Here is a 13,688-nt window from a genome sequence, read left to right as displayed (position 1 = left end):
GTTCATCGCAGGTTTATAGGTTTTAGACAGATGGAGATTTGAGGTAATAAAAACAGAAAAGCATATCTTGCAAAAAAAAGTGAATAGAGACAAAAGCTATTTGGCCCCACCGTCCCAAATAGACACACACCTGTTTATCACCGGCTCTTTCACAAACCATTTTCCATTCAATTGTTTTATTTACACCTCAGAGTGTCATTTAGATGTAGTGGAGAGATTTAAAGGGACCAGCTGCATTGCATTTGGAGACTTCCTTATTGGTCCATTTTTCAAATAATGCAACTGTCAGAAGAGACAGCTTCATATATCACATAAAGCAGCATGTGAGGCTCTTATCTGTGCAGCTGTTTGCAAATACGTTATCCATGCAACATAATGTTAAGAGTGATTAAAAGGGCTCCATGTCTGCCAAATCTCAAAAAGCTTTGTTTCTCAAGTTACAAGATAATGTTATAGTCTTTATTCTATTTTTTATTATCAAACACTGTTAGTTTGTTTGTCTTAGTTTTGAAAACACAAGTGTGCTATTTTGCACCAAAGAACCTATGGTGCTGTCACCACAATGTAACATCTTAAAATCAGTTTTATTTGTGAGTGTTATTTTTGAGCCAATTTAAGAAGTGGAACACAACTTGAAATTGTTTTGTCATTGCCACAGCTGGAAATTTGCTTTCAGCCTGGTTGACTTGGGATTGATTTCTCTTAGAGTCAGGACAGAAATAGTAGTCACACTAAATTTGGAAACTTTCATGAAGTTAGAGCATGTCAAACTGCACAACTGTGGCAAACTGTTGTCATGGCGACGGCCTAGGGGCAACAGGATCGCCGGAGTCATAAGAGCACTGCACCTGCATACTACAGCTGTGGCTTAGTGGCATAAATACAAAATTATGATTTTATTGATCCAAAGAATACACGTTTATTGACAACAGCCTGAGGCACAACACATAGAAAAACAATGCAATCATTGGAGTAGCAGTAAGCAGCCGTACTGCAGTGCATGAAATTCTGATGTTGCACAAAGGCCTTTTATAGCTACGAGAGAAGGGAGAAAACCTAGAGATGACATTGGTGCTTTATGTATAGCTAATAGAGTACACAGTAAACACATTTTTATAAACAATCAGCCTTGGGGACAACTCAATGTGCTGCTGGGTCACTGGTGGTACATACATTTATAGCTTTATAGTATTAGAATACTTTTGAATGAATGCTAAGTTTACTATTTAACATGTTCAAATCTCCATTGGTTTAACAATTCTATAAAGTGTGACGACACAATCCCCAGCTCTACACATCAGAAGAGCAAAAATCAACAACAATTCATTATACAGCAGAATCACTTATCCAGCCATGGGCATCTCTTTTGTCATCTATATTGTTCTATATCTTTCTCAGTGTGAGCTTATTTTTCTATAAAATGCCCCACAAAGATGTGTTCAAACCATATCTGTGCAGGTGAAATGAAAACACAATTGCTATGGAGGGCTATAGCTGTAGTTGCTCTTCCGAAATAACAGCAAAATAACAGAAAATGGTCCGAAAGGAGCACTTTCGCCTTCTGTGGAGCTCACAGATTCATATAAAACTAACTATAGGAAAGTATGGAAAGTGCTGTGTTTCATAAGGATGCAATCTGGAGAAAATTCTCCTCTTCTTTTGCACAGCACAGCAAAGCCACAATAAAAGTATGAGTTTGAACGAAACACTCGCTCTTATTAAATTAATATAGTCGTCTGCTCATGGACTGATAAGTTTGACTCATAAAAAAATCACTTAAAATATGCCTTGGTAAGCACCCATCCAGGTGACATAAACAGTGGTGGAGCACATTTGGCTGTCTCCACAGCCGAGCATAGGAGTCTAAAGGGTCTTTGGATGTACAGTTCATGCATGGAGGGAGCATGTTGCACAGGGATTTTTGAAAAATGAACCACTTCCAACACATTTTCTCATTTGGTGAATATTTTGATCCTCCAGAAAAATATAAATTTAACTGCTAAAACGAACACGATTTCTGCCTTAAGGTCCATCACGGCTCCATGTAGGCTCTTTAAAATTTAACAGGACTGGGCGGTGGTGTTGTGCTTCTCCGAGGCTCTGAGCATGTGTAGCTTTTAAGATTCTAATTAAATAAGTGATATATTAAGGCTCAATGCTATTTAATAATTTGCTTGTGGCGTTAAAGAAATACTGAGTTTGCCATTCTCATAATTATTTCACTGTGATTTTACTTTAATGCTAGAACCTTAAATTGAAGTCCACATTGTGCTAAATATTTCATTAAGAAATATTTAGCAGATTAAGGGCTTAGTTCGAGGTTTGGAAGAACAATTTTTCTTAGTTAGTCAACTGGGAACAAAGCAACTAAAATATAAAACACAGATCACCTTCTTAGTCCAAAGAAAGAGGCATGCATCTTTAACAAAGAGGAAGCACAAAATAGACTTTTGCTTTTCCATTAGTATGACTAGTGAGGGTGTAATGATATTATTTCAGTGGGGCCAGGGCACAGCCTGTAACAAACTCAATCAATGATTACAAACACATGGCTCGTGGCCCTGCAGTAAAGTCATAATCAATTCTGCTTTCTTCTTTTTTCCCCAGAGCTGTTTGTGGACCTGGAGGGGACAGCCACACGCACTGTAATGAAACTGCAGCCACACACTCAGCGCACACACACACAGAGCGCACACACAGTGCACACACACACACACATGTTAGAACAGATTGTCTATGAACACAAGGGGAGGAAGTACCACTCTCCGGCCCGGTTACAGGTAAGGAATTCTTAGAACGCTTTTTCAGTCGCGTCCCGTCTGCTGCCCACAAGTGAGATAACAGCGACACAGCAATCACACCATGATGAATGAGCTGTGATAGGCACCGAAAATTGCTCCTTGGTGGCGTCTGAAGTTGGGCCCGGGGACTCTATATCTCCAAAGTGAAATCAAAGCTCTGTGTTCAGCCCATTCTTTCTTTCACAGCGTTTTTGTGTTGTGAAAACACTGTCTCATTTGTCCCACCCCCTCTAATGCTCTGCCCTCCCTCCTCTTGTGAAATGAACCATAGCGTCTGAATCCCAATAACTTTCAATGAGGCCAGTCAGTAGCCTAGTGGCAGCGCGTTTGTCCCTGATTCTCAGCTGATAAGCCTGCCTTCTCTGAGTAACACATTGAGCCAATTGCCTGCGCTCAGAGGCCACTTTCTGTCTTATCAGATTCATCAGACAGAGGAGGAGCAGCCAGTCACAGGTTTGTGTGCACACTGTTGTGGTCCATGTGTTTATCGTGCGCGGAAGAAGGACATAAAATGCATGTAAGTGCCGTGAAATCTATTTGTTTCTCTGCCGTCGCCATATACAGACATTTATCCCCTTTGATGTGGTACAGCAGCACATTGGCTTCAAAGCTACTGTAAAAGCGCTAATAAGAGCTCAGCCGCAGCTCGCACCAGGTTTACACAAGGCCCTGATCAAACACCTCTCTAATTGGATCAGTTGGAAAGGATCTGACAATTGTGTACGCAGTTAAGAAATCAATGAAATATGTATTGTATTTTTCTTCTTAATTTTTTAAACTGAGGCATTTATCGCTATAGGAAAACTTTCTTAATAGGACTCGAACTTCGTCTGTTTTTAGGAAGTCGCCAAAGAAAATTACAGTTGGTCCCTCTCCTCTGCATCCTCCTCTTGTCCCCTGCCACAATAAATGAATACATCTCTTGTTTTCCTTTTCCTCTTTCAAGTGCTATAATTCCAATCCTGCTGTATTTGCTCAAATTGTCACAATCTGGTATCTTCTAACATAATTGCATGTTCCATTCATCCTCGGAGGTCGGATTTTCAGAATTCAGACTTGTACATATCAACAGGTATGCCCCGCAATCTCGGAATCTGTGCACGGAAATTGGAAAACTTTTCAGAGTTGTAGTTAGAAAATCCAACATGGCCGCACCCTGTAGTGAAAATTAACCTGTTGAGCCTCTGCATTTGTGTGCATTAATGTACTATTATGCTATGCAATGCTAGTGTTGCTAACGTGTACACAGACCTAATGTCAAGAAAAGCAGAAATTCACTACTCTGAAACGTTGCTTTGTCTGTTAATGCAGTAACAATATCTGGGTCACTAAACCAAACCTGAACTTAATTGGATCAACATTTTGGCTGATTTGACTTTCCTAGTTTTTATTACTTGCTTGAATCTTTACTGCAGTGTAGCCTACTGGTCATTGCTTTTTCCGACTTGACAACATCCTAAGTTTATTATGTGATTCCGGGTTCTGACCTCCGACTGGAATGCAGCGTAAGTTCTCTCGTTGATGTACTCATTCCTAATCCTACCTCTACAACCTAAGGTCTGTAACCCCAACCTCTCTCCACCTGTGGTCCTATCCTCACAGTCTTTGAACTGGCGTTTAAACATTTACAGTATGTGCTTCCCATTGTTGCTTTCTTTTCCACTGAGACTGTAAAGACTGTTCTGTTCTATTGACTTGATGTTTTGCTTTTAGCGGAACAATAAAATAAGAAGGTACCCAGAGCATATTTGTGAAGCGCTGCATTGATTTTTAGAGGCATTTCAATATAGTTTAATAAAGCCCTCCATACACATGTTTTGTATTCACAGCAGGAAAACAAGTATCAGTTTTACAGGTTGTTGCTTCAAAGTACAAGGATTTTCAGTGACCTTTTGTTAACTAAAGCTTAATTAGAAATGAAGCTCTGTTATTTAGAACTAGGAAACTGGGCATGCGTGACTTAAGGGAGCAAGATGTTCATTTGTCTGGAAAAAAGACATTTTGTTCTTTTTGCGCTTAATATATTACTAGCACTGGCAACATGTGGCAGGATAAACAAAGGGCTGAACAAGAGCAGTGATGCTAACAGGTTGTGCATGATGACAGTAGTGAGTTGCAGTGCCAGTGTTAGGATCTATATTTACAACACAGGCACAGAAAGGCTGACACACTGAATTATTAGCTCTCCTGCTGATGCACTGTGATGCAGCCCCATCCAAAGCACTCAGGGCAAAAACAATCGCACAGCATCACTTCCTCTCATCCCCAAGAGGATCCCAGTTTGGATCTGAAAAGACCAAATGGCTTTTTGATATGGTAATTGTCTTGTCAAACCGAGGCTGTCAGGCACATGTGGAGGACGGTTTGTGTATGTGCTTATGGCGATGTCCTTACCAAAATGGTGGTGATGGTCAGGGTGGTGTTGAAGAGGGTTTCTGTCACATTGATTGATGGAAGCTTTCTCTCCATAGACAGTCCATCTTCAGAATGCCACAGGCCAATCTACAAAGAGCACACACACATACAAATAGATAAGACACAGCTAGTATCAGTTAAGCCAATAAAAACAATTAATTTCCCGCGTGTCTTTTCTATAGGACAATCCAAGTGACCTTCAGAGGAGATGAAGCAGTTGAGAGATCACCAAAGTTAGAATGAGGAGAGAAGAGGCACCGTCCCCTTCCCAGAGCTGACTCAGGGCATGTGTTCAATCAGAGGTAACAGAATGCATTCATTAAGCCAATTACAGCTAAGTCCTACAAAGCCCCAGCCCTCGTATCGCTCCTCATTAGAGCTGGAGAGGGGATTCACACCTTCACCTCGCAGTCTTGACTCCTCTACTGTGTACTGTATACGCAGTAGAGGACTCAACTTTGTCACCACCAAACTCCACTCCGCAAACAGGTGTAGAAGGACATGGGTTTTCACTTCTGTTTTGCACATTTTGCTTCAAAACAAAGAACAGGAAAACCTTGCACAATGTGACCTTGAATATTTACACGTTTTCCATTATAAACTGAAATAACATTCTGGGACTCATTAAAATGCCTCCACATTGGAAGTTGTCAGGAAGACTTAAAATATTTGCACTCAAACCAAGGTTGAATTTTCTTTATATCCATTAAAAACTTTTCTCTTGAGCCTTGCAGTACATTGTACAGTATAATCACTGAACAGTGACAAAAGAAGTGCAGTTTATGTTAAAACCCCAAACTTTATATAATATGTGAAAGATTCTGCACTCATTAAATTGGTAATAACGTGATAATAATTGGAGGTAGTTGAAGCCATTTATGTATGTATCAACCAAAGTGCAGTTTTAAGAGTTTAAATAGTCGAAACTACTCTGCCACATTAAATAAACACAAACAACTACAAAGTGGAAGTGACCATGTGTTGGACATAATCCGTGGGTGATATGTAATGATTGACAACATGGCATGAGTGTGTGCAGTGTGTGTGTGTTCTGAGAGAGCCAGCTGGTTACTGACCAATCGCTGAAGCTGCACATGAAACAGCTTCACAGTAAATAAACAAGTGTCAGGAATCGCTCATATTTTATCTCAAGGCTAAACTGTCCGGTAATACTCATGAGAATCATTTTCCATTGATGGTGATCAAGCTTTTTTGAGGCCATTTAACCGCTTTCCTCAAATTGATGAAGAATTTTGATGCATGCAATAGAAGACATGAAGAAAGAGCTGGCTGAATCAAAGACATCCTTTGAGAGCATGTGATCAAAAAGATCTGGCCTTTCATTTTCTCTGGTGTAAACAGCACCTAGTGCGCAAATAGTCCCGCTCATACCCAGAGCACAACACAATGCACAGCTGCTGTCAGCAATGACCAGAAGAAAACACAGGCAGACACAGAATATGCTCCCATTACTGAACCCAAAAAATAAACCTGAAATGTGGTGTTCTGCAATCAGCGTCCACAATCAGCTGCCAGGTCGCGGAGGTGTGGGAGGTGGGAGCCAGTTCTTTGAGTCAGCGGGCGTCAGCACAGGCCTGAGCACTGAGGGTGACAAAGAGGCTAATAAGACTGGGTGGGTGTGGACTTAGCTCCAAAAACGCACAGGGATAAAAGAGTCCAGGAAGGAAGATGCACCATGAGGAGACAAGGGAGGAACTAGCCTTTTGGTGGCCTCGGAGCTGAGAGAGCCACTCCCACTTACAAGAAGAGCTGCATATTCACTTAATGTAAGCTGTAGACACTGTGACATTTATCAGAGTGACTGAAAGCCTTTAATGCAGCAATTATTCTCCCTAACATTTTACAATTTATTCGAGCAGTCACAAAGAGGAGCTTTCTATTGCAGCAAGAACACACAACTGGTTTAATAGATTCATTGATCAAACTAAGCAGAGTTAATGTGAACCAGGTAAGAAAATGACTCATTGTGTCACTCTCTCGCCAGTGTCTGGAATATTTAGGCAGAATGCAAAAACTCAAGCGGAAACCCTAACTATGTCATTAATCGTGAGAAGCAAACCACTGCATAAACCCTCATTATACAGCTGCAAAGCCCGGAATCTATTAGGCTTTCATCATGGTGAGGAAGCTAAATATTGCTTCCCCCCACACTCTTGTTTGTGTACAACTAAATAAATAATGGTGACTGCATGTTGTTTATTAATTCAGTATTTAGTATGAAAAAAGAATGAACTATTACATGGAAGGGTGCAGGCTGTTGCTGGAGTGTGCACAGTTTGTTTTGGAGAGGAGCAGTGAGGCAAGAGATTGAGTGGGCCGTAATAAGAGTGAGGGGAATAGTCAAAAAGCAGACGCAATAAATGGAGAGGGAAGATAGAAAAAGGAATGTCAATCATGTACAGAGGAGGTGCGCTGGGCTGCTGTTGAATGGCAAGGAAATCAATGACAAAGAATGAGGAGCAGCCAGAACACAAGACAGGCAGAACAAGAGCGAAATAGGAGCAGAAAGACAGAGTTTATGTGAGAGCCAAAAGAGAAAGGTATGGACAGACGAGGAGCAGAGGGGAGTGACATGCCTATGAGGGATTACTCAGGGCACAGACTGCAACTGGAAATTACAGAAGCAGAAAAGGTCTGGCTGACTGCTCGCTGAAGCGACTGGGTTGGCTGGTATTTCTGTCAGAAAAGTGCTGTGTCCAATAGCGTGCGGCGAGATGGTGCACTGACAGATGCATCTATCACGTATGAGAGAAGCAATAGCCTCCATTATCAGACATAATGTCACATGGCCCACTTGTATCCAGCCTAGAGCACTTTGGTGTTGCACTGCTGTAATGAGCCGCAATTCTACTGCTCCCCTCACAGGTGTGCTGACATTGTGTGAGTCAAGGAATAGCAAAGCAAAAAATACCCAAAGGTGATATAAAAGAAGGACTTTTACAACTTTTATAGATACATTTTGCAATCTCAGCAGTCAAGGCCGAGCTGAAAAACAGATTGTTTGTACCCATCAGTGGACATTACAACAGGCTGTATCAGTGTTATATAGCTCTTTCAAACTACACAACACCCACTAAGCAAAAAGCTCACATTATTTGAATGACAAGCAGGGGTGTTCAAAAAACATGTAATACCAATGGCAAAGTATTGCTTTTCTCTGCAATGAACTGGAAATAGGGGCCATCTCCAACACGTTGTCTTGGTATTATTCGTCCTTCGGTGAAACAAGGCTAATTCAAAACATGCTGTAGGCAAAGCTCTCCATCTCGACACAAACTGGTAGAAGCCATATGGTGCAGCAAAGGTTGGAGAAAGTTCAATATGTTGTCTCAAAAGCTGCGCTTACAAGCAGTGCATGACTAACAGTGCAAGGTCAGAGGAGGTTTCAAATTATTCTTGTGTTGTTCATATTTTATTTTTGTTATGTTGAACTTACCCACAATAAAATATATATAACAGAGACAACATCAGCCTACCTGTCTCAATTATTGAATGGATTATATATATCTGAACATGTCATTGACTGCAGATTATGAATCATTCTGCAGTGTGGTTTGTTTTTGGGTGAAATGAAGGCCAAGCTCTAGGGTGAGGTCTTTGGCGCAACCACTCTTTAAAGGGGCCCTGGAGTCCGACACCCACTGGGCACATAGAGAGAATGGATGCCCTCACAGTCACTGTCCTTGTACAACAGCATGCACCAGACCTTCTGTCTGTCCAAATGTCTTCATCCTGTCTGCTGGAAACATACTGCATACAGTTCAGGGATTTTTCCTCAGTTTTCCATGGGAGTTCTCTGTGACTCAAGAGAAAAAAAAAGATCATTCTTTGTTTAATCACAGTGTCACAGCTCAGCTGGCCGCCTCTCTCTGCACTTGTTCAGCTGATCCCAAGTCCTTGAGCATTGGTGTGTCTGGTGTCATTATGTTCATCTATTAGGTCTATTTATAAATACAGTTTAGACATCATTTGTATTATTTATGATATATATGTGCTTGTCATCACTGCTGCTGCAGGGAACACTAGAGTGTAAAAAAGATGACAGTACATAGTCTTGTAATACTAGATCTAATACTCTGTTATTATCCACTGGTGCTGAATTGGAGGAGCATTGTACCCACTGGTAAAAACAAAGTTGCAGCCTCACAGGCACACTGCAGACACATTCACATAAATTTGCATGTACATGCATATTACACACATCTACACTAAAGGCACTCACACTGACACACACAACACAAGCAGCTGAGCAGCACACACACAGCCTCAGCCAGCCTTGAAATCCGTTAAGACTGAGGGATCTTGCAAAACAGCTCATCCATTCTGCGTTTGATCTATTCCCCATCTTCAGCCTGTAAAGTGCACAATGAGAAAAACAAAAGAGGAAAGGGGACTGCTGCACGTCTCCCAGAGACCAAACAAAACAGATACACTCAGGATACCGGTGTGATATGAGCCCTTCTTTCATTTCTGTGTGCTAGGCTATTCAAAAGGGAGCTAAATTTAATCTGGACAGATAACTCTGATAAATTGTTATATTTGTGATTTAAGGTAACAAATTGTAATCGAATTTCCCCATGAATAGTAACATAGGTCCCCTTGTTATACACAAGCTTAGAATCTGCCTAACAATCTACCTATTCCATTATCACTCTCAATTCATTTTTAATTTCATCCGAACAATGGTGCCATGTGGAGAGAAATATAGCAACATTTCCAAAATGATCTGTTCATAATGGCGCTTAGCTTCTCCCAAGCACTGAAGGAGCAATTTGAGTCCTCACACATGCTAATTTCATGAAAAACCCTATCTCTGTAACTGCACGGAGAAGGGACAGTTGCAAGATGACCCAGTAAGATTATTACTATGCAATACTGCAAACTCATCCAGTCAGGTAATTACGCTTCAGAAGGAATACATCAGATCTTATTTAATGCTTTATACACATGTATATGCTCTGAAGGAAGATGGGAGTGAAACAGACAGAAAAAGAATCAAATTACTGGAAAACTATGCTTAAAGGCTATGTTTACAATCTGAGCTTTTAGTAAGTTTAAGGCCAGCCCATGGTCTAAACAAGCAGAAAATATTGGAACGCGGATCAGAGCTGAACAAAGAGCATCACTAACGCCCAGAGATTAAAGCTACAAGAAGCAGAACATGAGGGCGGGGCTGACATAATGAATGAAGCAAAGCCGGCAAAAGGCTGTTTGATAGAAAAGCTGATAGAGAATTCACACTATTAATTTGAGCTTCCTGGCTGATTATTCTGCAGTCAGATCCCCTGCTGCTGTAGCCCTGTACTGTCAGCCTGAACAGTGAAATAAACAAGAGCAGATCAGGCAAAGAGACGAGAGAAGAACTCTATCTGATACATTAAGGTTGCATCACCTGGCACAGAGTATTAGCAACCAGAAATAACACATCTACAGCTAAACAACAGGCTGAATGCCAGCACAGTAAAGTGCTACTGAACAATATTATGAACTATGACTGGTGCTGATAAGACATTGTAAACTATTTTCCACTGGAATTTCAGACACTGTGGATCAGATTCTCTGGGGGCTGGGCGACAATTTAATTTAACAGTAAAATAATACAATTACAATGGAAGGTACAATGGAGCCAAGAAAAATAATTCTTGTCTGTTCTGCAACACTAAAAGTCAACATGTATTTGCTTTTATAAGTATTATCCACATGGATTTAAAATCACAAGCATTAAATTAATGTTTTATAGGAATTTGGCCTTAAGCCACTTTTGTTGCAGTAGGCCGAGACTCAGGTGGTGATAAAAAGTCCTTTACGGCTAAATCAATCAACACATCCGGGTAAAACAATGGCAAATCATTTAAGATGACAAACAGCAATAGCTGAGGTGACCCCCGAGCAGCACAGACCTGATGTTATTCTGTGGGAGAGTTTTTGATGAAAAACTCTACTTCATGAGAAAGCCCTCAAGTGACATCTCTTTGCCATCATCATGGACTAAATAAAAATCCTTCATTAATGAATTTTGACTAATATATGGATGGAAAGAGTAACAAATCTGATTATTTTGTAATCCACCTGCTGCATCAACTCCTAGTCACCACAGCGTGCAGTGGGAACTGTCCATGGTACTGAAATGATCTCCTTGCAGAGACCAAAGACACAATGTACACTAATCAAGCCATTTTTTTTAAATTTCAGCTTTTCCGTAACCACACTCTTACCATTTATTTAAACCTTTTTTTTTTTTTTTTTAGAGCTTTCAGCCATGTTAATGGTTAATAGTTAGTTGTTTCTCCTTCTCATTTACCCTCTCAAAGCTGTACTTGTGTGATTTATGCATGTTTGAGTAATCTTTATATTTCTGTATACAACGTTATTGCTTCCTTGCCTTTGTTCTCCAACTTTTTTCCTAATTGGTTATACATGTAGGATTCGGCAATGTTGCAAAGTCATTTTGGTAAAAATGGGAAAAAAGCGTGATGTGCAGCTATAGGTGAGGCCGACAACTGCACAGCTCTTTGTTGTGATGGCCTTTACAGCAATGCCAGCTCCAATTGGGCACAGCAGTTTTCTAGTGCAAAAGTCAGTGCACTTGTTTCTTTTATTAAGCTGTTTTAGATCAATATTGCAATTTAAAATTCTAACAAAAAGATCCATGGCTGTCATAGATTATAACTACATAACAGACACAAGTGCAAAATGTCTTCTTTAAAAACCCTGAAATGTAGTTTTTGGCATTTGGCGAGATTCAATCTAGAAAGTAATGAAAAAAAGTACTTTAGAAATCATTTTACAGGATGTTTTTATATAACAAGATAATAACAATGATGTCACAAAGCCCTGTATTATTGTGTGCAAGAACAGTTTACAGCTTAAGCACACAAACATTTAAGGAAAAGAGCAAGATCTTAGCTTGTTGGAGTGCAGCGACAAGATAATGTCCTTCAAGAAAAGCAGAGGTGGAGGCGGTCCTTCATGTGGTGCATCTTATTCGCTTAACTGCTTTTACCTGCGCCTCCTTCATGCAGCAGAGTGGAGAAATTGAATTGGGTGCATCTGCATTGGCTGCGGAGGGGGCACCCAGAGTAATAGGGTTCTCACAGACAGCGAGGGGGGTGTAGGGGAAGAAAGAAGATTATTGTCATAAACACATGCGCAGCACTGACGGGAAATAAATAAATGCAACAGAAATGAGAGCGATTGAGTCACATTTTAACTGGGGGGAAGTGCTGTGTAAATAACAACCCCAATCATTTCATGGTAATGCCGTGAAACGCCTCTGCAGAGTGGCCTACAGTGATGCTTACTGCAGCCCCTCTCGGATACATCACTAACATCACTCTAGACTCCACCTCTGAGCACTCCGACATGAGAAACATCTGCTGCCATATTGTTAACATAAGCTAAGTAGGCAGCTAACGTTGAGATGAAAATTCATAATTTCCACCAACACGTTCACACAGGTATCAAAGGCTCTCAGTGCTCATATCGATGCTGCAGACGTGTGAAAATGGAACATGGGTTAGCACGTGGGAGGAAGACACCATTAAAAAATCAATATCCAAGGTTAAAGAACGTCTTGTCCTAGCCAGGATCCTGTTTTCCTCCTCACTGAGCAAACGCTTTGACTTATTTTAATGTTTCTCAAGATTTAAGATCGGTCACAAAATTAAGTGAGGAGAAGCATCATTAAACAGTATGTCACATAAATTTGTTTGTTTATAGACGATTAATGAGTATTTCAATATTAAATACATAATCAAATTTATATTATTTTTTATTTTACTCTTGTTAAAATAGATGACATGAGAAAGAAGTGCAAAAACAATATGATGGTAAAAACTGTGATCTTTGACAATCTGAAATTTTGGTGATAGCATCATATGGTGATTCAATATTTCTCTATTTAATGCAGCTCTAGGCTCCAACCCACTTCTCCCATTGCTCAGCCTCTGTAGAGCTCTGAGTGAGTGATTCAGCCAACCTCAGTGAAGAGTGAACATTTAGAAGAAGCAGATGGATAAATAATGTATTTACCTCTTGAAAAAAATACAAAGGTAAGTGTACATGAATTGTGATCAAATTGAAATAGTGATCTGGCTAGAAATCTGTGACATTTATTTTATTCGGCCACCCCTAACTGACTAAAAACAACTTTAATTTAACAATTTCTGATGACTTGATATTGACGCTACTACGCTAAGGCACCAAATCAGTTCTTTGTATTCAGCCATTGTAGCCTTAATGCTGCTGCAAATGTAATCTAGGCTGATAAAAGGGAATGCGTCAGGACACTAGCTTTCTATTTCAGTAAATCTGTAGGGGACGCCTTGTGAATTTGCCTAGGGAGAGATTTCTATTACTTGGGGAACAGAACCAAAACACATTTTCAGTGAAGAAGTCAAATGGGGAATCCTCGGCAGACAAATGGCGAGTGGCTAAAAGTGTTACACCGTC

At 40.4% G+C, this 13,688-nt stretch overlaps 1 protein-coding gene across 1 annotated transcript in view; it reads right to left on the bottom strand.

Moving 5' to 3' along the window:
* The window catches only part of grik4 (glutamate receptor, ionotropic, kainate 4), a 200,799-nt gene that overhangs the window by 14,568 nt on the left and 172,543 nt on the right, over positions 1-13,688 (bottom strand). Inside the window, exon 12 of the mRNA XM_033977353.2 lies at positions 5,196-5,303. Within this exon, the coding sequence (XP_033833244.1) occupies positions 5,196-5,303 (108 nt within the window). The remainder of the gene's footprint in view (positions 1-5,195; positions 5,304-13,688) is intronic.

Source organism: Periophthalmus magnuspinnatus, chromosome 13, assembly GCF_009829125.3.
Source record: "Periophthalmus magnuspinnatus isolate fPerMag1 chromosome 13, fPerMag1.2.pri, whole genome shotgun sequence".
Lineage (NCBI taxonomy): Eukaryota > Metazoa > Chordata > Actinopteri > Gobiiformes > Gobiidae > Periophthalmus > Periophthalmus magnuspinnatus.
The sequence above is the reverse complement of the archived record's forward strand: the minus strand, read 5'-3'. Positions and strand labels throughout refer to the sequence as shown.